Source organism: Ambystoma mexicanum, chromosome 6p, assembly GCF_040938575.1.
Source record: "Ambystoma mexicanum isolate Mex_15411 chromosome 6p, UKY_AmexF1_1, whole genome shotgun sequence".
Taxonomy (NCBI): Eukaryota; Metazoa; Chordata; class Amphibia; order Caudata; family Ambystomatidae; genus Ambystoma; species Ambystoma mexicanum.
Genome location: NC_090935.1, coordinates 419,457,381 through 419,481,169, shown reverse-complemented (window position 1 = coordinate 419,481,169; position 23,789 = coordinate 419,457,381). Strand labels below are relative to the sequence as shown.

Genomic DNA, 23,789 nt, shown 5'->3' with positions numbered 1-23,789 from the left:
TCCCATCTCCCTCATTGAAACCCCCATGGAATCCCTCCTTGACATTGGGGATGATACCCACTTGCCCAATCGTTTTTTTCCTCCCCACGCCATAATCGCCCCAAAGTATGCTGACCCTTCCGTTTGCACTGTTGCTGCAGCCCCTTTCCAATGCGACCTTTGCCAACTTCTTCTGGACCAGCTTTGCTTCCTCTGGTTGCACCCGCTGTGCAGTTTCCTTCTCCTTTTCTTTCAACCATTTATAGTGATGGACAATAGATTGCATTTCCGCCCAACCCCTTTGCCTCGATCCTCACTATCTTGTCAAGCTACTTCTGCACATCTTTTGGCAGGTCTCTTTTGATCACAAAATAGTAAAACAGAATCACTCGATCCCATGAATCTCCTGTTTTCGCCCACCACATCTCTTGTATGTGCAATATATATTGAGCAGGATCCTCATTATCATGCATGGTTTGTTGCATAATCGACTGAAGGTCAGTCATATCCGGGTATGCACGCCTTAGTGCCACCCATACTTTGGACCTGATGTCATTGAAATGTGCTCTGTCGTGACTATCGTCACACCTGGGTACCCTGCTTTAGTCAATTTGTCATCGGACTGAAGTCCCTATATCAACACAAACTAACTTTTCAAATCCCCTATGGCCAAGATGGTGCCAGCCGTGTGCTTTACAAATGCATATATCTACTTGACCACTCCAGCTGTAAGGGTCGGGAGTGCCTTTAAAAGATTATTTTTGTCCATATCTGCCCATGGTATATACTGCGCTCTTCCTGGTCCCTTATGTAACAATGGAAACTGTGCTCCTACCATCTTCCCAACTTTCCTCTCCACACCACCGTTCTTTTAGCCACTGCCATCCGCCCAAACCTATTACATAACATAGGTCCCCACAATCAACTTCTCATGGAGAAATCACAGGTGACTGTTCTTCCCATTCCAACTAATCTACCGTGTCCCATTCCTCTTCTCCTTCGTACGTTTAGTCATATTCTTCCTCCGACCTTGCCGTGCCGTAAACCATACCCCCCTCTCGCCGCCTCCTGTCTTCTCTTTCCATCTCCTGCCCTCCATTCATCTACCGCCGAGGTATGCTGCGAATTCCTACTTTCTACTGCGAATCCCTCCTTTCTACTCTTAATTGCGCCCTCCACCTTCCTTAATGCATCTACAAACTCTTTCTGTGGTTTCATGCCATCTTGCTTCTATCCCTTACCCCTCACAGCCACTGAAGCTGTGGAGTTGGGGAGATTTAGGTAAGGAGGTACCGTGGGTGTCAGGGGAGCCGTGGTGGGCAAATGGACGTGCATAGGGTTCGTCTATCCTGATGCAGCATATGTGGGGTAATACCCTGTTGCACTAGTAGGGGCCACAGGGGAGCTCGGGACAGTAGCCATAGTAGTGATTGTATTACACGGAGTGACTGCTTCACATATCACCTTGAGTTAATCTGTTGGCCCATCGTCCAAGTCTTCCACCATTTTCCATAGTTCCTTGCTGTCTTTTAGTTTTCTCCCTTTATATTTAGCTGTTGAAAACATATACATGTGATTTAGTATCTCTCTGTTATTTGTTCCCTGCTCTGGCCATGGCTGTCTTCTTCCCTACTACCTCAGGAAAGGGTCCTGTTACTTCACAATCCCAAATATAAAACACATTAACACCATATACAATACCACATGGTCTTTTAACTCATCAATCAACTCTCGTATCACCACACATATATACCCACTCCCCTTCACACCTCTCAACACTCATACTTCTCCCCTCATACTTCACTTATTTTTCTCCGAAGAGGGTGCACTTACGTGTCTGCATGTTCACCTGAAGTCCCTTCGTCACCTGGTCCCATCAACGGCCTGCACAATCCGGGGACACCACCCCACTCCAAAGAACAGACAGGAATTCTAATAACACGGCTCCTGTAAACCTCTCAAAAGGTTGTGCACAAATGGGGACTGGTCGCTGCAGGTGGACCCGGCCCCTACGGATGTGCGGCCAGGAATTCTCTGTCTTTGTAGGGGTCACTGGGATCAAGACGGGCAACTCCCCAGCGATCAGACAGAAAAAATACAACCCACTAGAGAAAAAGGCTAGTGGATCCTTTCTTGAGAAAGACATGAGCTTTTATTTTGTATACAAAAAGGAAACGTGACAGGGTATTACGATTCCACTGCCATTGAGCTCTCTGATGTCCCTCGTACAAGTTTCAGGTTATAAACACAAAAATCGTTACTCATGACGCACTCAATATACATTACTCCCCCACCGTCATTGACTACCGCCTACATACATCATTTATGATTGGTTATTTATGACGCGCTTAATACCCAGAGGTTTCTAAGCGCGGACCCAGGGATCAAACCTGTGTTGCTCCGGGACGCCTTTCTTCCAAGGCGAGCAAGTTGCCGCTGAGCTATCCTCCCGAGACCAATGCTAATTATTACATATAGCCCATTCTTCAATTGGTCCTGCTGTCTTCTCTTCCATCTTCACCAGACGTGGGGCTAAAGTCCTCGTCTATATTGAGATGCTGCAAAGCAATTGGTTAAATTCAGCTGGCACCACCCTACCTTCAATCCTAACCATGTGACATACCTGGTCAGTTATCTGGTTATCAACCTGAACTCAGCGGGCAAATTCAAGGTCAGCCTGGTCCTTACGAAAAAAGCAACCCTTTTCTCATCCCAGACTCGTCAGCACCCCCATCATGCCCTCCCCACTGTAGGGGCATCATTCCTAGCTCTCCCTGGCACAAATTATAGATCATGTTATCCATGTTACCCATTAACAGTTCCGCTGCCCAAGAGTGAACATAGTGTCCTACCAATCAATCCAGTCCGCTTAGGTTTTAGGGTCCATTTACCTGCACATCTGGTAGTTGAAATGGAATGACTCTGTTTTTTCAGACTTAGTTCATGTTTTGGCTCACGAGACCTCTGGCTTCGCTCCGAAGAATACGACCTTGGTACTAGGCTACACACATGCCTGCCAAATATGTTGAAAGGGTTAACCGATGTGGTTGTACGTGCATGTTCTTTGCTGTGCCTGGGAACCGGAATGTGATGGTCAAGCAAAGGATAAGACCCCATTGTTCTGTGTCTTCAAACACAGCCTGGGAGGATTCAGGCCTACTCTTAAACGTAACACAACTTAATGTTATAACTATTATGTTAATGTTAAAGGATATTTGTACTGCGCACTATCACCACCGGAGTGGTCCGCTGGCGCTCTCATTATATATATTATATTCAGCAAAAGCTACAGGTTACTTACCCCCTATGCGACTGATCACTCTGCCAATTGGTCCCATCTATAAAGCACCCCTCTACACCATCCTGTACTTACTCTCCATGTTTCAGTACATTTTACACAGTCTAAATCGTCTAGGCGGGGCTGCTATCTCGACATGCATCCCAACAAAGGGTATGTAAGAAACCAGAGGGTATTCTCACTCCTACTCCCCTTGGATCTTTTATGCAGGTGGCCAGGAAAAGGCCATCGTTTTTGGATCCTGACCCCGCGGGTGGAGAAGCGAGGGAGGATCAGCTGGAGTGGAGGGGCCTTGGGGATTTTGGCACCCTCGGGCGAGACATGGTATCCCCCTTTTCCCATTGAGGCCCAAACCTAACCCTCCCCTGACCTTAATGGGCTAATTTTAAGACAGCGCACCTCATTTCCCCACATGTGACACGTCACAGTACTGAGACGAGGAAGAGGAGACAGAGGAGACAGAGTAGTGCACACTAGTCACAACTTCATTACTGGGACGAGGAAGATGCCTGCAAACTGTAGTGAAGGTCAGGCATGTCATCTTAATCATGGTTAGGCAAATCCAATTGGGAATCCACACCTGCCACCTGTCAAAGGGTTGCAGGTGTATAAAGGGAGGCAACATGCGAGACAGGGAGACCTGTGGGATTGAGCACAGTAGGAGACCCATGATTGAAGTGGCAGCCATGGTGGGACCTGTTTAATAGCCAGGACGCCTGCCCAAAGCCCTGAAAAGTCCAAGGCCTGTTGGGCCGTTAGACATATGCAGGAGTAGAAGCTTCTGCGACAAGCAATCTGCAGCCTGAGCTGCAGAAGCATCAGAGGGAGGGAGCGGAGCAGGCAGCGAGGCGAAGACAAGCCCCTGAATATGAGCGGGGCTTGTAGCCCGCCGATCTGAGAGTCTGAAAGAGAGAGCGGGAGCCGCCGGGGGTACATCTACGCAGACCGCTGAGTGTCAGGAGAGGCACTCGGCAGCTGGGGGTGGTTGGGAGGGGAATTCATAGCGGGTGGCGAAGAGGTAATACATTACCAAACTAAAGGAACACTTGCAACTAAAGATGCTAGATGCATATTGAATACCGAACCAAATGGGAACTTGAAATTAAGTATATTGAACCTTTATTAAACAACGAACTGAATGAAACTTAACTATTGGGCACATTGTATATTTGGTAAATAACGAGCAGAATGAAATCACGCAATTAAGCTTTAGGAACAATTGCAGTGCGACAAGGTCAAAGACTGGCAAGAGGTGTGCGACATACTCTGGCAGAGCCAGGGGGCTACCAGGGAGAAGCCAGAGAAGTGTAAATATTATACATAAAGCCAAGAGGCATCCTGGTTGTGCGACCTGTGGTGGATGGACCGTGTAGTCTGACAACTGCACCTAAACCAGTGAGCCCTGAACTTGTGAGAACCAAAAGACATTGTGAAATAAAATCAAGAAGGGGTACTACCAGTGAAGGGATAAGGCAAACCAGGAACATGGTCAAGCTGACCTTAAGTTGTGTTAAAAATTATAAGTTACTCACCGTAGTGACTAACGTACTTTTAGTCCCCTTTCCTCCATACTGCATGGGCGTCCTTTCCAAGGGATGCGAGACGGAACCTTTTTCACCAGAAGAAAACCTTTTTCCCCCTTTAAATTTAGAGGTGCGCAGGGGTGCGGCCCTGGGAGCATGCGCTGCTCTGACCTCGCCCTCCGGCGCCACACCTCAGTTCCCACTGACGTGTCGACAAAAGATTTAACATTGCCTAATGACACCAGTTTTATTAGGGCGGAGGATGGTGGAACGTATGGAGGAAAGGGGACTAAGAGTACATTAGTCACTATGGTGAGTAACTTAAAATGAATTCCACGTCCCATCCCCTTTCCTCCATACTGCATGGGCGATTAAAACTGAATGTAGCCCCAGGGTGGAGAGGAGACCCTCCTTAAGCAAATGGGTTCCTGAAAACCGCCTGTCCAAAAGCCGTATCAGATCTAGAGCCGGCATCCAAACAGTAATGCTTGCAGAAAGCCGAGGGAGTGGGCCAAGTGGCTGCCCTGCTTATTACCTGCCAAGGGACATGGCACTGGAACGCGATGGCCGTTGCCTTGGCCCTGACTGCATGGGCGTGCATGTTGGCCAGAAGCGGCTTGTGCTGGCCCTCGTAGGCTTCTTTGATGGCCGAGACCATCCAGCGGGATATGGAAGCCTTGCAGGCCAAATTGCCAGGTCTTGAGCCTCCAAAAGTGACAAACAGGCCGTCCGATTTGTGGAATCCCTTGCATCCATCCAGGTAGAATTTTAGGGCACGTCTGACATCCAGGCAGTGTAACACTCTGTGCTTCATCCATAGGATTGGCAAAGAACGTAGAAAGGACTATTTCCTTGTTCAAGTGGAAAGCAGACAGCACCTTGGGCAGAAATGCCGGGTGTGTCCGCAGGACTACTTTTTACCTGTGAAAGGTTGTACATGGCTCCGAGGAGACCAGTGCCTGGATTTCGCTGACTCTACGAGCCGAGGTGAGGCCGACCAGTAAGGCTGTCTTGATGGTAACCAGCCTGATGTCCACGGGCGCAATTGGCTCAAACAGTTTGTGCGCCAGGGCGCCCAAGACTAGTTAAGGTCCCACAAGGGGTGCGGCCTCTTGATGGGTAGGTAGAGCCTTGCGAGCACCATCAGATGTTTCTTGACGATAGGATTGGTGGAGGAAAAGATCCGCTCCTCCGTGTTCCTGTAAGCCCCAATGGCTGCAAGGTACGTATGGAAGGTGTCCACCTGCACGCCGAGTGGGCGATGTGCACCGAGAAGGAGAGCACGTCGCCCAAAGTCCATGCCAGGGGGTCGATTTCCCTGGAGTTTGCCCAGTGGCAGAACCCGATCCATTTACTTTTATACAGGGCCCTGGTAGCCTTGCTCCTAGCACCCTGTATGATTTCAAGATTAGCCTGGGCGAGGCTGAGGTGCCTTAGCGTTACATGCTCAGGCACCACGCTGTGAGGGCTAGCTTCTGTGGCGCGGGGTGGATGACCCTGCCCCCCTGCTGCGCCAGATGATGTGCAGGGCCCGTCGGGAGGTGAATCAGAGGCATCTCAGAGGCTGAGCAGCTTTGAAAACCGTGGCCTGGCCGGCCACCATGGAGCTATTAGAATGCTGTTGAGCTGGCGACACTCCTTGATCTTGCAAATCACTCTGTGAATCAGCGGAGTGGGCAGGAAGGCCATCATACCGTTCCACTGAAGCCGAAATGCATCGCTCAGGGATTCGGGGCCCTGTCCCTGCCAGGAGGCGAACTGAGGGCACTTCTTGTTGTGCCAGGTGGCAAAGGATCCACCTGGGGATGACCCCATGAAGATCTCCTGAATGAGGTTGTTTAGCTGCCACTCGTAATTATCCGCCCCAAACCTGCTGAGCATGTCCGCCTCCAGTTTGGATTCCCCCGGAAGGTGGACTGCCATGAGGCAGATGACGTTTTCCAGGGCCCACTCCCGCATGCTGATTGCCAGTCTGCACAGAGAAGGGGATCAGGAGCCTCCGTGCTTGTTGACATAGTACATGATGGTCGAGTTGTCTGTCTGGGTGAGGACAACCTTGCTCCCGAGAAGTGGGAGGAATGCTCTGGGCGCTAACCAGATGGTGTTCAGCTCTGACCAATTGATGTGGTATTCCTGCCATTTCGAGTCCATGTGCCGTGGACCGAGAGGTCGTCCAGGGTGGCTCCCCAGCCCTCGAGCGAAGAGTCTATGGTGATGGTGGCCTCTGGGGAGGGAGGCCGGAAGGGCTTGCCTGTCCGTAGGTTGCAGTCCCTGGACCACCATGTTAGGTCCGGGTGGAGAGATGGAGGAACGTCGATCATCTCGGATGGAGAGCCCCCGCTCCTGATTCCATGAGGCCGCGAAGTGCAGCTGAATCCTCCTCATCCTCAGTCTCGTGTGTGGGACAGCTAATAGGACCGCCGCCAAGAGACCTAGGAGATGCTGGTACCACCATGCCGCGGTCACTTCCCTGCTGAGGAAGTGGGTAGTGGCCCTCTTGATGGCCGTGATCTTGTCCTACAACGGAAATACCTTCTCGGAGCACGTGTTCCAGATGAGGCTCAAGAATGTCAAGGTCTGCGTGGGCTGCAGCTGCGACTTCTTGAGATTGAGCGAAAAGCCCATATCGTGCATTGTGTTCATAAGGGCACGGGAAGAGTGGTGAACCACTTCCGGAGATGTAGCCCTGATAAGCCAGTCATCGAGGTATGGGTAGATGTGGAGGCCCTGCGCTCTGAGGACTGCAGCCACAGTATTCATGAGTCTGGTAAAGACTCGGGGGGCCGAGTTGAGGCCAAAAGGAAGGACCTTGTATTGGAAATGGTAGCCCATGATCCTGAACCGGAGGAAAGAACGATGGGCCTGCCAAATTGGGACGTGTAGATAAGCCTCCTTCAGATCCAGGGAGCACATCCAGTCTCCCTTGCACAATGTCTCGCTATAAAAGCTGGCGTAACCATCTTGAATTTTTGTAGGGGTAAGGAGAGGTTCAGGGTGGAAAGGTCCAGCACAACTCTCAGGCTTGCCTTGTTCTTCTTCTGAAAGGCGAAAATCCTGGAGTAAAAGCCCAAGCCTCGCTGGGAGGCTGTAACTTCCTCCACTGCCTGGCTCTCTACGAGCGACCGGATCCCCGCCAGAAGGGTTGCTGTCCCAACTTGAGGGAGCAGAGGGGAGGAGGGAGGAGAGGCTGGGATGGGTTGGTGGTACCCCGTGGATACTACGGAGAGGATCCAGGGGTCTGCGAAATTCTGGCTCCAGAAATGTGCATGGAGAGCAAGCCTGCCCCCCACTGGAGACACGTGGACCCAAAGGGGCGTGTCATGCTTTCTTTCCCTCGGAGGCTGTCGCGGAGGAGGGGGACTGGAAAAAGCCCTTACCCCCCCCCACCCTTTTTGTTGCTTGCGCCGATTGGGAGTCGGCAAGCGGTCAGACTGCCAGGATCTCCATTCCTGGAAGCCGCGGAACCCTCCGTAGGTACGCCCCTTGTCGGAGTGCTGCTGTGACTGGGTGTACGATTTGGGCGTGGTCTTTGTCATGATGGATAAAGACTTGGCCGTTTGTGAGCTTTTTTTTCTTCTTGTCCAGCTCTTCATCCGTGGTGCAGTGGAAGAGGACCCCCACCCTCGAACGGCAGGTCTAATGTGCGTGTTGAATTTCGTTGTCCCGAGCCAGGCTGTCCTTCTCATGTCCGTGGTGATGCAGATGGCACGGCCAGAGGTGTCAATATGGGCCACAGCGGATTCCATGAGGTCCTGCACCACCAGCTTGGCCTCAGCCAGTCCCAAATTAAAACAGGATTGGCTCTGCGTAGGGAGTTCCGGGAGGAAGTCTGTAATTTCCAACCATAACCTTTGGTTAGCGGCACACAGCATGGCATCGGCATTGGCCTGGCGAACATGCAAGGAAATACAGCTTCTTCCCGTACGGCTCCAAGATCTTCTCCTCCTTGCCTAGAAGCGTTGTCGAGGATGAGGCGGAGGACGAGTAAGGCTTGGGGTATAGTCATGGCACAGCGATCACCGAGCAGTGTGGCGGAGGATGGGCCGATAGCATCTGCCTGTACTTGGCATCCAGGCGTCGATCGACCGGCTGTCCAGAGTGGGGCTTGAGCCAACCCTTCTTGGCCAGGGAGACTAGATCGGTCTGCATTGGAATTCCTGTTTTGGCTGAGGAGCGTCGTGTGAGGACTTCAGCAAGCACCCCCTCCGCCAGTTCATCGACCTCGGGTTGAGGTAGGCCCAGATATTCCGCCAGCCCCGCAAGACATTCATGGAAGGCCCTGGCTGAGGATGGTGTGTCAGCATCCTCCTGCTTATCCGTATCCTGTGGGTCCGGAGGATCCTGCGTATGTGGAAGAGTAGCGGGAGCCTGAGCCTGGGTTATGGGGACCAGAAGCTGTGGCAGAGGTTGGTACGGAACTGCCCGAGGAATCGGCTGGGGAGCCGGAGGCAGAGGCTGTGCTAGGGCCAGGGGCACCGGCGGAGGAGCCTGTGGTGCCGCTAGCGTCAGAGGGACCACGTCCCTGATGGCCTCCCTGAGGATAACCCCCATCCGAGGGGACTTCATGAGCCTGAGGAATCTCTCAAAAAACCTGTCTTCACAGGCCAGAGGAGTGGTAGGGGATACAGACGGGGTAGCGGAAGGCTGATGGAGCAGCTGCATACCCTGCCCGTACGGACACAGAGGGAACCTACCCTGCAGAAATGAAGGATAGGCTGTAGGCCACGTACCTGGTTGAGGCCAGTCCCACCTAGACACTCGTTCTTCGCTGAACTCCTGGAATGGCGTCGGATGGGTGCCGATGTCTGGCACAGCAGCCATTTTGTCGAGCTGCCTGCCACGTGCCTGCGTCGTGTTGCTTGGCTCATTGGGCCCAGCCTCCTCCAAGACTCTTGAGTGTGGATTGCGAGGCCTACCCTGCTCCTGGGGCCTAGACCCTTTAGGTGTGGCATCCTCGACTCAGGGGCTGGTAGAGCTGCGTTTAGGTGCCCCCTCGGCCATATTGCCGGTACTAGGGCATGGCCCCTCAGACATAATGGCGGTAAAAGGGCAGAGCCCCTCGGGTGTAGACCCGGTCAAAGAACCTTCCGGTCCCTCAGCACCGTCACCAGGAGGATCCGAGGATCCCTCGGCCAGTAGGCCGGTAGCTGGAGCAGCCTTGGTGCAAGTGCTGGTACAAGGACCTGAGCAGTCCCTCCCGCGTGGGCGAGTACTTGGGAAGGAGTCTCCATTGTAGGGTTATGGAAAACAGAGGCCCTACCTTGGGCCTGGCTCAATGTTTCATGAAGTTCTTGAGGTCCTCTGGAGGCAATTTCAGGAAGAGCTCCCTCCACCTGGCAAGATTGTTCTTCAGCGACCTCGATGAAAGGGCGTTGCACACTGCACTAGCTTGCCAACCGTGGTCTGGGCCAAGGCAACATAGGCAGAGGGCGTGGGGGTCTGAAGTTGGGAAGAGACCGTCGCAGGATGGATACCAGCTAAACCCTGTGGAAGAAGCGGGACGCCTGAGGACCGGGCACCTGAATAATAAAAAAGGACAAAAAAGACAAAGAGAAGAAGTATCCGCGTGTGGAATTACATGGCCGAAGCCAAGCCCTGGAGCACTGGTGAATTCGGCCCGTTCCCGTCGACACGGAAAAGGGGACGAAGGTGTGGCTCCGGAGGGCAGAGTCAGGGCAGTGCCTGCTCCCAGGGCCACACCCTTGTGAGCCTCTAAATTTAAAGGGGAAGAAGGTTTTTTCTGATGAAAAAAGTTCCATCTCCCATCCCTTGGAAGGGATGCCCACGCAGTATGGAGGAAAGGGGACGGGACGAAAGAGTACATTTTGTATAAAAGATTAAAATAACTTACTTTGAACTATATTTTTTATTTGCTTGATGAACGCACATAAACATTTGCAATACAGTGATTCTTGTGACAATGACACATATCATGCAGGTAGCTGTACTAGGTGGGAGCGACAGCAACTTCTGGAGATGAGACAATCCCAATCCCCTCATTCACGCCAAGATAGTGGCAAAGGTCTGACCAAATATCCTTGCATATCTGCTTGCAACATGTACTAACGTCCCATATAATTCCTCCAGGTTGTTCGCCCCAAGTGAGATCACTGACCTAGTCCTTTACTGCAGGGGCAGATTGGAGTTTCCAGCCTAACAAGATCCATCTCCTGGCTAAAAGGAATCCCAGATTCAAAAACCTGTGATTCCCTTCAGCCATCGGCTCAGTAATGCCCAACAGAACAACTCTTGCGCGAACCCCATTGTAGACCCAGACACAGCGTTCAAGGTATCACACACGCCTTCCCAAAATGATTGCAACTGCGGGCATGCATAAAACACGTGCAATAGATCATCTACATCGCCATTACGCCTCTGGAACCTGCATGGGCAGTTGTATCCAAATAGACAGAGTCTGGCTGTGGTGTAGTGTAGCCTGTTAAGAATCATAAAGTAGATCAACCGAAACTTAGAATTAAAGGAGACTTCCTTTGTTAGCCCAAAAAACGCAGCCCATTGTATGTCCGTAAACACAGTTCTTAAATCTCGCTCCCACTTTGCACGGACTTCAGGGCCCCTACGCACCACTGTGCATAACAATCTACTGTAGAGAACCAACACCCTTTTTGTGCAGCCACCCACTGTTGCTTCGTGTATATATGATTCTCCTGGACTAATTTCGGGTTCATTGGGATATTCGGGCCAGCGCATCCTGAATGCTGTTTTCATTCGCCAGTTGCTCAATTTCTGGACTCAAGACTCTCCAACCTGGTTCTTGAAGTCTTCCCATTTCCGTGAAATAGAGCGATTCATTGTCGGAGACAGACCGGCAAGCCCCCAGAGGAGCCCCCCTGTCATAGGGGTACTCCAGTTCACCGAGTTGTCGCAACCTACTGCACACCTGTTAATCAGCCGCTAGCAAGTCCATGGGTCCACGCAACTTTTTTTTAGTATCGTACATCAATGTGCGGAGTGCCACCACACCCGCTGCAAATTTATCCAGCTCTGCCTGTGGAGAGGGTGGGGGAAGCAAGTCTTCCCAGTAGGAGGCATGCAATCCCTGTACAGCCAAATAATAAAGCTCAGAGTGAGGGGCTCTAGGGACTCCCTCCTCCCAGGGCCTAGCCAGTGCAAGCCAACCCATTTGAACTCCCATATTGCCACACACAAAGGACAAGCAAAGCGACTGCAGCTCCCTAAAGAACGCCCCACCCGGCCACACCGGGTTATTGCTATTTCAGGAGAACCAACATTTTCACTATGGATAAGCGCCCCATCAAGGACATCGGGACCATCCCCCATAACTTCATCTTGGGCTCTAGTTGCTTCATGTAGGCAGTGTAATTTAGCGCTATAGTCTCTTTTGCGGACCTGTGGACAATGATTCCTAGGTACCTGAAAGAATCTTGAACCATTCATAGCCCACGACACCCCACATATCCCTGTGTGACATCTGCCAGTGGGAATACCTCGATTTATTCCTGTTGGGGTGTAATCCTGAATATCTGCCGAAATCCTTCACTGTCTGGAGCACCACCCCCACAGACCTATCCGGGTGTCCGACATACAACAGAATATAGTCTTTACATAATTATATTACCGTTGGAGGACTGCCCAGCCTCAGTACACACAGAGTGATTGTTAGGGAGAATTCTCTCTTTAGGCTGAATTTCCTAACCTAGTGAGTCCCCCAGCAGCTTTGCTGGATTTCTGGAGTTTGTTTTTTCCCCCTGCCAAGAGTGAGACTCTTCTTCTCCCACTCTTGGACATGATTTATGGTGTTCCTTTGAATGTTAATGTGTTTTATGGGCTATGGGGTCCTTTACTCCATAGGGTCTCATGTGTTTTTACTACGTGTGTTACACAGCACCCTCCGTGCAGTAACACAGGGGTGTCATAGTGACACCCCACCATAGACTCCATACCCTGGGACTGACTACTGTCTCTCAGGGCATGTGAAGTCACCATTGGCTTTACTAGTCCCAAATTATTAACAGAAACCAGTACAAACCATCATATTGTGGACGTACTGGTCGGGGCAATTCGATTACCCCGGGGTCTGTTAGTCGAGGGGGCACGTCTCCGTCCCCCCTGATCAAGTTTTGGCTGGTGGCAGTGGAAACTACTTTTTATATTCGACCGCAAATATTTTCCTATGGGATTTTCCCATTGTTCGAGGCTACCAAATTTAATTATTTAATTCTCATAGCCTCGAACGTACCGCTGGTTTATTTATTTAATATTAATTCGCCGGTTGGTATTTTTTGCCAGGACTCGATTCTAAAATGGCGTTTGTGTTCTCTTTTGTGACTCCAACCCAAGTCGAGCCCTTTGTTCCACTTTTTGGCGGGCTTCTCCACAGAAGCCTCCAAAAGTGGTGCCACTCTGTCTGGGTACCACAGGGGGTGTGGGAGGGGGTTTAGGCACCCTGGACTGAGTTACCCTGGTAACTGAAGTCGCACTCTTGTGTGATTGGCCCAAGTGGTGAGCCGGCCGGTTCACCGCTTAGCATGTTTGATTGACAGCTAGGCTGAGTGAATGGGGGTATGCTGCATAAAAGCAGGGTTTTGGGGACTGGATCTTCAGAAGTCGCTACAGGACCTGAGAATCCGACAAGGGAGAAGCTGAGCCGAACTACCACGACGATACCACCGGTGGAGCCCTGCGAAACCGACTCACCACTTCCCGACGACACAGAAGATCTCCCGGCTGGAGAGGCTTCTTCCCCTGACTGGTGGGCACAACCAGTTTTACCTTCTTTCTTCGCACCTAAGACCGGTTTGTGGTCGAACTGCCCGTGCCAAGCACCCCGGCGGCAGGATAGCCACTCACCACTGAACCGCGAATCAACGGACCACTCCTTGTACCTGAGAAACTCCGCGGCTGGTTTCTTCCCTGGCAGTGCAATGGACTCCTGTCTTCCTCCACGACGAGATCCTCTCTTCCCCCGGACGAAGCACCGACTTGCATGCGCTGCCAGGAACAACTGCCCCCGCTGGAGTCTTCTCACCATTTTAAGGTCCGTGTCCGCCAAGCCTCCCTTTCTAAAGATTGCTACAAGGTAATAATAACCCCTTAACCTTCTGGACTGGGCTGGCCGCCTTGACCCTCTAACTGGTCCCTTTCTTTGGTCCAACTCCTTTTTGAACCTTTACAAGACTTTTGTGCACTGCAACCGTGTGACCTTGAACACATTTCGTTTTGATCCTCTGAAAGTGGATCTGGCCTATTCAACTCTAACTTCACGGTTTTACTTTGCCTTCCTCTCTTGTTATGTTCTTGTAAAAGTGTTGGGATCTGTTTCAACTTGTTCTCTGCTTTTCTCTCCCTTTTTAAAACGAACTATTAGAGTGCCATCTACGTTAAGCACTCACCGCTGTCTGAAAATAAGTGGGGCTTTACTTAAGACTTTTCTAATATTCTTTTAAGGGAGTGTATATCTTTTAGTGACCGTGTTTTTGAATTGCTTACTATTAGTGCCTCTGTGTTTTTCTAGATGTGGTTTTTAAATAAATAATTATATCTCTTTTACACCAAGCCCTGGTCAGTGTTTACTTGTTCTATTGTGTTCTCTTGACCTATTGTGAATACTCTGTATACTGCCTAACTCTTCTTGAGGGAAGTCTGACTGCTCAGCCACAGCTACCAAGTGAATCTGTGTGGTACAGACTGCTACCAAGTGGGTTTACTGCCAAACACCTGTAGTCCTAAATCTTTTGCAGTGGTCCCAGAGGGAACTGCACAGGTTTCTGCCTAACAGTGATGCAGACGAATTAGGCCAGCTAGTGGTTCGATCACGAACAAAAGGAGGGACAGAGGACATCCCCGACAGGTGCACCACTCAGTGAAATGGCCGCAGATAGCACCCCATTCGTATTTACTATCACTATTGAGTCTGTATACAACAAACATACACATGGCACAAACCCTGGACCAAAGGCAATATTTTCCAACACTGCAAAAAAGAGAGGCCAGTACACAGTTTCAATGGCCTTCTGCATATCCAAGGAAATGGCGATCGTGGCTGAGTCAGTGGGCACTTGTGCCAACACGTTATAAAATCAACGGAGATTCAATGCCATTGCTCTATCAGGTTTAAACCCTGATTGATCATTGTGGATGAGGTATGGCATCAATGACTGCAGTTGGTTCACTATGGCTTTGGCAAATATCTTGGTATCAACATTTATCAGCGACAGCTGATGGTACGACGCACATGCTCCTGCATCCTTGCCCGGTTTCAACATCACTGTAATTACAATTTCACACACCACCGCTGGTAGTACCCTGCAACTAAGTGCCTCCTCCCAAACCTGTAGAAGACTGAAATAACTAACTGGTGGCGCTGTAGTCTTGGTAGAAGGGAGTACTGAGACTTGTGACATTACACCTGTTGTCTTGAGGGTAAAGATTCAAGACCATTTTTTCTTTGAACTATACTGCTCGGAACTTGGGGAAGGGAACCCTGAGAATTGTGTGGAACTGTGTTAGCTTGAGTGTAAGAGGTAATTCTGAGACCTTTATGGTACTTCCTTGAACTTGGGGAAGGGGAGCTGAAAGCAGTCTAGAACTTTGTGTTGATCACTATTTCTTTGATTATTGACATCCCAACACACTGTTTAGCTTTAGTTGTGAGGGCAGGCATAGGTGTTGGACACAGACAGACTTTTAAGTTGAACTCTGACTCAGACTTAACTTAGTTCCGTTCAGGTAGGGAAATCCCACCTTAGCACAGGGCAAATTAAGCCTTCTACCATTCTGACATTTAAGTTAATAAATATCTGTTGTTGGAATCTTAAGTCTGTTGTCTGTGTCTTGCTTCATGATGCCTACACACAACCCACTCCCCGATTACCTCCAGGCGCATAGAACTGAGTGAAAAGCATTCCACAGTTTTGTAATCTATAGCAAGACATCAGACAAGTCAGACGCAGATCTAAAACCGCTCTGTGCAACCACATTTCTCACAGGGCTTAAAGCCCAACTTCTGTGGTGGTGTTTTATGAGAGCACATTTTGAAAAAACGTGGCTGCTCTAAAAATAACTTTCCTCTATCAGACCGTAGAAAGAAGAAACTGAAGAAGATCTAGTTGGCGGCTCCAGATATATATGCATTTTCCAGTTCAGACTGTGCCTGATGGATGACGCAAAGATGAGGAATCTGTGGGAGGAAACCATCCATTAGAAACTGTACAATCAAATGTTTAAGTTGTAGATTTCTGGTATTCAGCTGAGTTAGCATGCCATGGAACATGGCTTCAACTTTAAGCAGAATAATAACGGCATGTTGTTAAACAGAAATAACCCAAAAATGTAGACAATGCTTGGGGTTCCACATGTTACAAATAGACTGTTCCACACAATGACCTACAGTTAAAGTTATCACAAAAGATGAACCTGGTTGATAAATTGTGTGCACTTAGTTTAGTAACTGGAAAAGGAGTATGACCGACTAACAGTGCGCTCTTGTCCGAGAAAGTTGATGGCTGGTGTGTTCAGCAACTAGAACCTCGAGGCTAGACTCCCAACCTCAAAAGTATAACATTGGCAAACCTGACACCAAATGTCAGATAATAGAGAAATCAAATTCATCGGCCTTATGAAAGCTAAGTGTGGGAAACGTGGGGGTAACCTAACACGAATGCTCAGACAGATGGAATCTAGATGCATCTGCAAACTTAGATGCACCAAAGATGGTCTAAATGTTGAACATGAGGTGTACGTATTTCTATATCCACTAATTTTATTGATATTGCTAAATCTGTATCGCAAAAGTGAGAGAAAATACATGTACAATGTATGTATTCTACTTGTTTTGAACATGCATAACAAGTTTTTACCTCTTCAACATTGTATCTTTCACTGACTTATTTGATGTATTGTAACGCTCACCTGGTATCCACGGGGACGTCACTCAGCTTGTTCTGACCTCTTACGACCTCGAACCCTACCCTGGAGGCTATTCGACTGGAGACTGGGCCTGAAACGCAGGAATGGTAGAGTTTAACTCCCTATTGTCTCTGTGTGCTTGAACCCCTTCTTCCCCGGGGTCCAATTTTTCCCTTTATCCAAGAAAACAAGGTGAGCTGTGGATCAGTGTGCTCTCCTGTCCTGCTTTCAGCGCAGGGGCGCGTTGATTGATGCGGGCTCGTTGCTGCCTAGTTACTTCACTGGCAAGAGTCCGACAGGTAAGTATAATGAGTCTTTTGAACAGTTCTCTAACTTCGTTCCTTTCCTTCCTTAGATGATGGCCAGCGTCCGTGGATGGCGGCGTGTTGTGGAGATGTGTAGCGCTGAAGGTGAGCGCGATGCACCCCTTTCGTATTTGCATTCAACCAAGTTCTTTTTCTGTGTCTTTTAGGTGCCGCGACTTTTTCAGCATGGATGCCGGTTATGAAGAACAAATGCGGTGGGTAAGCGTGGTATGCGGCGCCTCTAGATGTTTCCACGCTAACCTGGAGTGTCTTTTCCCTCTTGCAGATGGATGAGAAGTTCCATAGACAGAGATCCCCCAGAGAGGCTGGGATTCTGGTAAGCGTCTGAAGCTCGTACAGTATTTAAAAATAATTGAAGATTTGCAGAATGCTTACTAATGCCTTTTTTCTGTTCTTTTCCCTTTTCCTAAGGAAGCGGCGTGCCGGGATGGGAATGACACCGCCGAAGATGCCAGCAGAACAGAAGGAGCGATGACTGATGGGCAGAAGCGCCGCAAGGTAAGGCTGTTCCTAACGGTGTTCTTGTTCTTGCAGGAGCTGAGCGCAGAAGAAAGATGCAGGCCTACTGGAGACCGATCCGAACACGGCGAGTGTTACGCTGCAGGTGCAGAAAACTCAAAGCATGTTTCTCAGCCTGGGTGTGGCTTAGTCTCTGGGTATCCCAGGTGCCTCTGGGCTGAACCACGCCAAAAGACTAGACCACACATGCAGTTCCGGGAACCGAAATATGTGGGGGCATCCATCTTGTCCCCATCAATGCACTACAAGTCTAATCCCCAATGTTATCCTATGGGAGTGAGTGAGGCTGGTGCCACAAGCGCCAAGTCTGACTCCAAGTGGGTCTTTGGAGGGATGGAGAGGCCCTTGAGGGCCATGTAGGTGATCGTGGCTTGGCTCCAGCCTGACATATTGGAGGGCTGGGGACATGAGAGGCAGGAATCATGACATGTACCTAAACAACAGATTTTGTAATGTACATGTGTGGGTTGGAGGGAAGTAGCGCCTTAAATGCCATACACTTCCAGCAAAGCTGAATAGCATTTCAGTAGTGCAACTAGCATCAATGATATAATAAACACTGCCCCACGGCAGTACTATTGACAACTCCTAACAGTCCAAGCATGTCACTACTGCAATATTATACGCTGCAGCGAGAGGTCTGTGACCAACCCAACACTATGTTGTGTCTACCCAACTGTTGGGGTAAAATATTACCTGTGCAATTGTCTGTGCTCATTATTACGAGCCTGGAACTAGGTAAATGATTAGCAATTCATGTCATCTCCTGATGACATTAACAATGTATAACCAAATGGCATTTTTCATTCAATGCCACTTATAAGTGGACTACGGCTCCCATAACAACCATGACTGCTGTGTACAAAGTTGACTACTAGTAGTCATGATCCTATACGCGACGTGCGAATTATGTCACACGCAATGGGCGTGTGACATCACACGCTAACTTTATACATAAATAATGTCGCAATATGGCACCCATGTGCATCAGACATGCAGGATTCCCATGGGTGATTTCGAACCGGACACCCCATCCAATCTAGTTAAGAATGACAATCTGCATGCTACCTTTGTGGGATCAGATACCTGGAAACAGGGTCTCTTGCTAGGCATACACTGAGAGGCTCTCTCTTATACAGTATGAGCCAATGAGACTAAACTAACAACCAAATATTCAATCTTATTGCCTATTTCTGACTAATACAGCACCAGTATTTTGGATGTTTTGGATGATTCAAAGAACCAGCCACAACTAAACTAACTAAGCATGCTTTCAGTTTTTTGCAGGACTACATATTGGGTTAAGTAGAGTTAACATACTCAAACATCGCCAAATCTTGAAGATCACCCCAATCTTAGAGGTAAGTCCACAGCAATATACTGCTCTTCCTTTGATGAATATTCAACATGAATCTCTAATTAGGTTATTTTTATAAACGTTCACAGCCACTAAGCAACAATCGATACACTATCCAAAAGGGATAAGGATCTCAAATGAGCATTGCCCATAAGTAGAAGGTTGAGTGCCTCTATGTTTGTCTTCACCAGTTTCAGAAGAGAGATCCATATCATTTCTCAGTTGACTCACGAGACTGTATTGTTCATTTGGATCTTCAGGACAATAAGACTTGGGACCATTGGTGAGTTTATCTCACGTTACTTCACCTTACACCTGAAGGAGAGCACCCACTTGGTTATACACTTGTCTAATATCTATACTTACTAAAACATATGCACCCTTTGCCACACAGCATGGATGCACTGCGAAGTTAATCTGCCCACGTTTGTTTGGCATAAAAACTTAGGCATTTTGGATGCTTCAACCAAACTGCCCACAATTCACACTTGATTGTAAAACTCTGCCTCTGACACAACACAAGGTGGGGTAAAATAACGATTGAAGTCAAGTATGATAAGTTGAGCTGATTTTCGGATTGTAATTGTTTTTCCCATGTCTCCGTCTGCTCATTTTTCCAGTCCCCAACCATGACCACAGTATGTATCTATTATTTTCATGTATGTGAATGTCAAGGTTAACATACATTTCAAATAATTCTATTTGACTATTGTTTACGTATAAGCCTTGAGAAAGACCCTGGGCCTCATAACAACTCCGGCACCTGGGTCCACGGAAACACTGAGGCCATCAACTGGACTTCAACATTCTTAATAATAAGCCTGTATCTCTTGGCAAAGCTTTGGAGGTTGTTATACAGTTGTTAACAACGGTGCCGGTGCTTCCCGGAATGTTTGCGTGCGGGTGCCGCCCCAGCCGCCAGGTCCACTGCAGACTAGGAGTGTGCTGGTCCGGTAACAACGGTGCCAGTAGGCTTACCGACACCGTTACCGGACCGGCATACTCGTAATGAGGCCCCTTGTGTCGAAACACATGATGGCTGAACTCTTTTCTTTTTTACAAAGTGTACTTGAATTAAAGCTGTATTTGTGTTTCAAAAAATTCAAAGACCACCTATTTAGAATTATTTATCAATGACGAGCGCGACCAACTAGCAGCAATATGTAATAGTCTATTTGCACTTAGTTTAGTGACTTGGTAAATACGGCTTTCACCTAAAGTACCAAAACATGCTGAGGGACTCTGGAAGGGAGCAGATGGAGTCTACATATAGAAAAGTCTCATGCTTATTCTGAAGAAATGATGTTCAGCGAGATCTCTGATGTTTGCGTGAAAGGAATTCCATTTCTGGATCCCTAGGAAGGAGAGGCTCAACCACTGACTCAGGTTTGCAGTATCCTCGGCTGGGAGTGTAGTATTTACCCCAGGATATAGTGGACAAATCTGTCTGTGATGAAGGCAGAAGGTTGGTCATGATTTGCTTTGTGTATCACAGAGGATTTTGAACCACACTCTCGGTATGATGTGCAGCCAAAGAAGCATACACACAACATTGTTAAGGAGTATCTTGAGAAATTAAGCGCAATCCTACTTATAGCCGATTTTTGCTGCCTGTGTGCTTGCTTGAGGATGGCGTGCTGGGCTTTAAATGAGAAACCAACACAATTGCCTCAGAGTGCTACATTTAAACCAGCAGCACAGTAGCAGTTTTACTATTTGTAGGGGTATAGATAGTTTGCTGTAAATAGTAAACCCATGTTTTTAAGCTTATCTCTTATGCGTCAGCCAAACTCGAGATCTACAGATGTTGAATAGCTCCAACGATTATGACATCTGTTTTGATTTAGATTTAAGACCAATTGGTTCACTATTAAGCGCAATCCTAGTTATAGCCGATTGTTGCTGCCTGTGTGCTTGCTTGATGATGGCGTGCTGGGCTTTACTGAGAAACCAAAACAATTGCCTCAGAGTGCTACATTTAAACCAGCAGCACATTAGCAGTTTTAATATTTGTGGGGGTATAGATAGTTTGCTGTAAATAGTAAACCCAGGTTTTTAAGCTGATCTCTTATGCGTCAGCCAAACTCGAGATCTACAGATGTTGAATAGCTCCAACGATTATGACATGTGTTTTGATTTAGATTCAAGTCTAATTAGTTCACTGTAGTCCAGTGATAAATTTGATAATGGTTTTTTGTTAGAGAGTTGAGGCCTTACCAGAATCTGTGCACCAAGTTCATAATTACACAGGTCTAGGCCTTATGAAGGCACCAGCTGGGTTAATGGGTGATGCATACACTAAATAGTAAGCAACACATTCTTGGAATCCTTCCATCCCTCCATTTATATGCAAAAGGAGGACACAGTGTGACATGTCAATATCCATTGATTCAAAAAGAATAATAATAAATTGATTATGTGAAACCAGCCAATCTTTTTTGTTACTCACATCCTTAAGAAGACCTTTTTAAATACTGAACATCTTTTTACTGGAGTGAATTTATCATTTGGTACAAAGGCAAGGGTTCATGTAGCGAAGCAGCCACAAGTTCAGTATATTTGGTCGCCGGTCTACAATACATCTTTGTTTTCTAAAAATGATGTAAATGGTCTTCTGTTGCACTTTTCCTCAGATGTCCAAAGAACTGAAGAAAATTACCTAAGGGTCAGTCTGTGATGTCAGTGTTGAATTGATAGCAATTTACCAAATGCTATTCTGCTAAAAGGTCACGGTAGCTTTAACTTGTACACATCTGTTCCCTTAACTACTATTTTTTTCTTAGTTTTGTCATTCATAATTTCACATATATTATCATACTTAGATTATGATTGAGAAGACAAAGATAATTACCAGTTTTCCTCCACTCCTGAGTCTGGCATCTCTCTCCCCATGTTAGCATCCAGTCCCATGCACCATGCCGTCACTGCCTTCACATGGCTATGTTTTTGAAAATAAATATTGTTATTTTATTAACAGAAATTATGGACCGTGGGTGTGCAGAGGATACATGACCGCTTATTTTGTGCAAACATTCACCTTCTTAGTTGTAGTTATTTTATTTAATACCTTCAAAACTGTGTTTTCCACACATTGTTTTCTAGTGACTAGAGTAAATGTTAGCTTAAAATGTTTCCAGGTGAGTTTACATTTATTTTATGCAACATTACAGTACAACAAAGGGTAACTCTGAATGCAGTTGATTCAAAAACATATAGCATTTACCAGTATGTCAGCTTATTTCAAGCTATCATTTAAAAAGAAGAAATATGGAACACAAGCAACAATACACAAATACATAACATAATTGCAGACTTTATGGAACGAGCAATTATAAACCAATTATAAACCATGTATAAAGCAACAATCGCAAACATCAAGAATGGACAGATAAATGCATACACCTAGCATACTCATAGCGGTCCCGCCCCTCAAGATGCAGATTTCTCATATGTACACTACATATGTGCATAAATATATTTTATACTATTCTCCCTTTCAATTACCTCCTGCAGATACTTTACCAGTTCCATTTCGAGTGTTTAGGAGATCTGTTAATTTAAACTATTCCAATAGCATTGCATGGGATGTGCCACAGCGGGGAAGTACTCGGCATGCCACTTCAGTAAACCACATCCAGCCCGCATCCTGAGGAATGAAGTCTATATTGGAGAACCCTGGTTTAGCAATAACTATGACTAACACAATTTCATCTGCCCAGTTGCCAACTCAAGTGACGGCAAGCACAGGATCCCTAACAGTCCACCAGAATTACATATCTATGTATATAAGGTTTTTCTAAAATATGGAGGTAGCACTGTACAAATAGGCAACACTATCCACATTTCATCTATAATTTCATCTATACGTTTACGTCAAAAGTAAGATGCTTTTGGACAGTCCTGTGGAAGGTTAATTTATGTATTTATTGTGTAATGGTTTAAATCAAACCATTCACAAGTTATGTTTATCTAACTTCAAGATGTAACACAATTCAATAAAATGAACTTTCAAAACACATACGAGAAGGATTAAAATCCATAAAAAGTACATCCGAAAATACTATCATCAAAAAGAGAGAATCCTCATACTCCATATTATATCAATTCACCTACTTGAGAGAAATTGTAATTACTACATTTTACTACACTTATGATTAATGACATCTTTTGGCTCAACAAAATCCTTTCCTAAAACTGATATGTGCAAAGAAACTCAATCATATACAAAGCTACCCAAGAATGATATTCTTATCAAAGCCAAAGATTGCTTAATGTATAATAAGCCGTTTAGCAGATTCAAAAACTCTAGTTCTTGCAAAAACAACAAATAAGGTACACAAGCTTAGCATCAGGGCTTCTACATCTGGCTGAAGACACATGAACAATTCTATCAAGACAGGGTTTGTGTTCCCACCCTAACCTGTGTTCCCTGCCTGTAACCCTATGTATCCCTTCTTTCCCCATGTCCTCTCAAGTGTAACCTTAATATTCCATCCTTTAAATTGTGTCCCCATGTTATATGGGTCTCTGTTGGTTCATAGCTCAGTTCATACTACATAAAAACAAGCACATATGTAGCATAGTTGAGGTTTTTGATTTATTTTGTTATATTTTCAATTTTTAGAATGTGCACACATAACCCGTGGGCAAAGGAGTGCAGAACCAACTACAATTTGATGTACAGACAGAAGGATTGATTAGTGAATATGGGCATGAAATTATAGTATTATTTTAATGCACGAGAAGAAGAGGAAGTTAGGGATAACCATTATCATGGATAGAACAGCTGTTACTAAAGTGCCCACAGAATGTATTCACAAAAGGAGGCTGCAGGACTCACTTTAAATATGTAGTCACGCTCTAAAACAACTGCAATCCAATCAAACGCGGTTAAGTCA

At 47.2% G+C, this 23,789-nt stretch overlaps 1 protein-coding gene across 4 annotated transcripts in view; it reads right to left on the bottom strand.

The window, feature by feature from the left end:
* C6PH5orf34 (chromosome 6p C5orf34 homolog) overlaps positions 1 to 23,789 on the bottom strand; it is a 676,382-nt gene that overhangs the window by 123,686 nt on the left and 528,907 nt on the right. For all 4 annotated transcript variants that reach the window (XM_069627234.1, XM_069627233.1, XM_069627235.1 and 1 more), the window contains one exon: positions 21,743 to 21,829. In XM_069627234.1, coding sequence (XP_069483335.1) covers positions 21,743 to 21,829 — 87 coding nt within the window. The remainder of the gene's footprint in view (positions 1 to 21,742; positions 21,830 to 23,789) is intronic.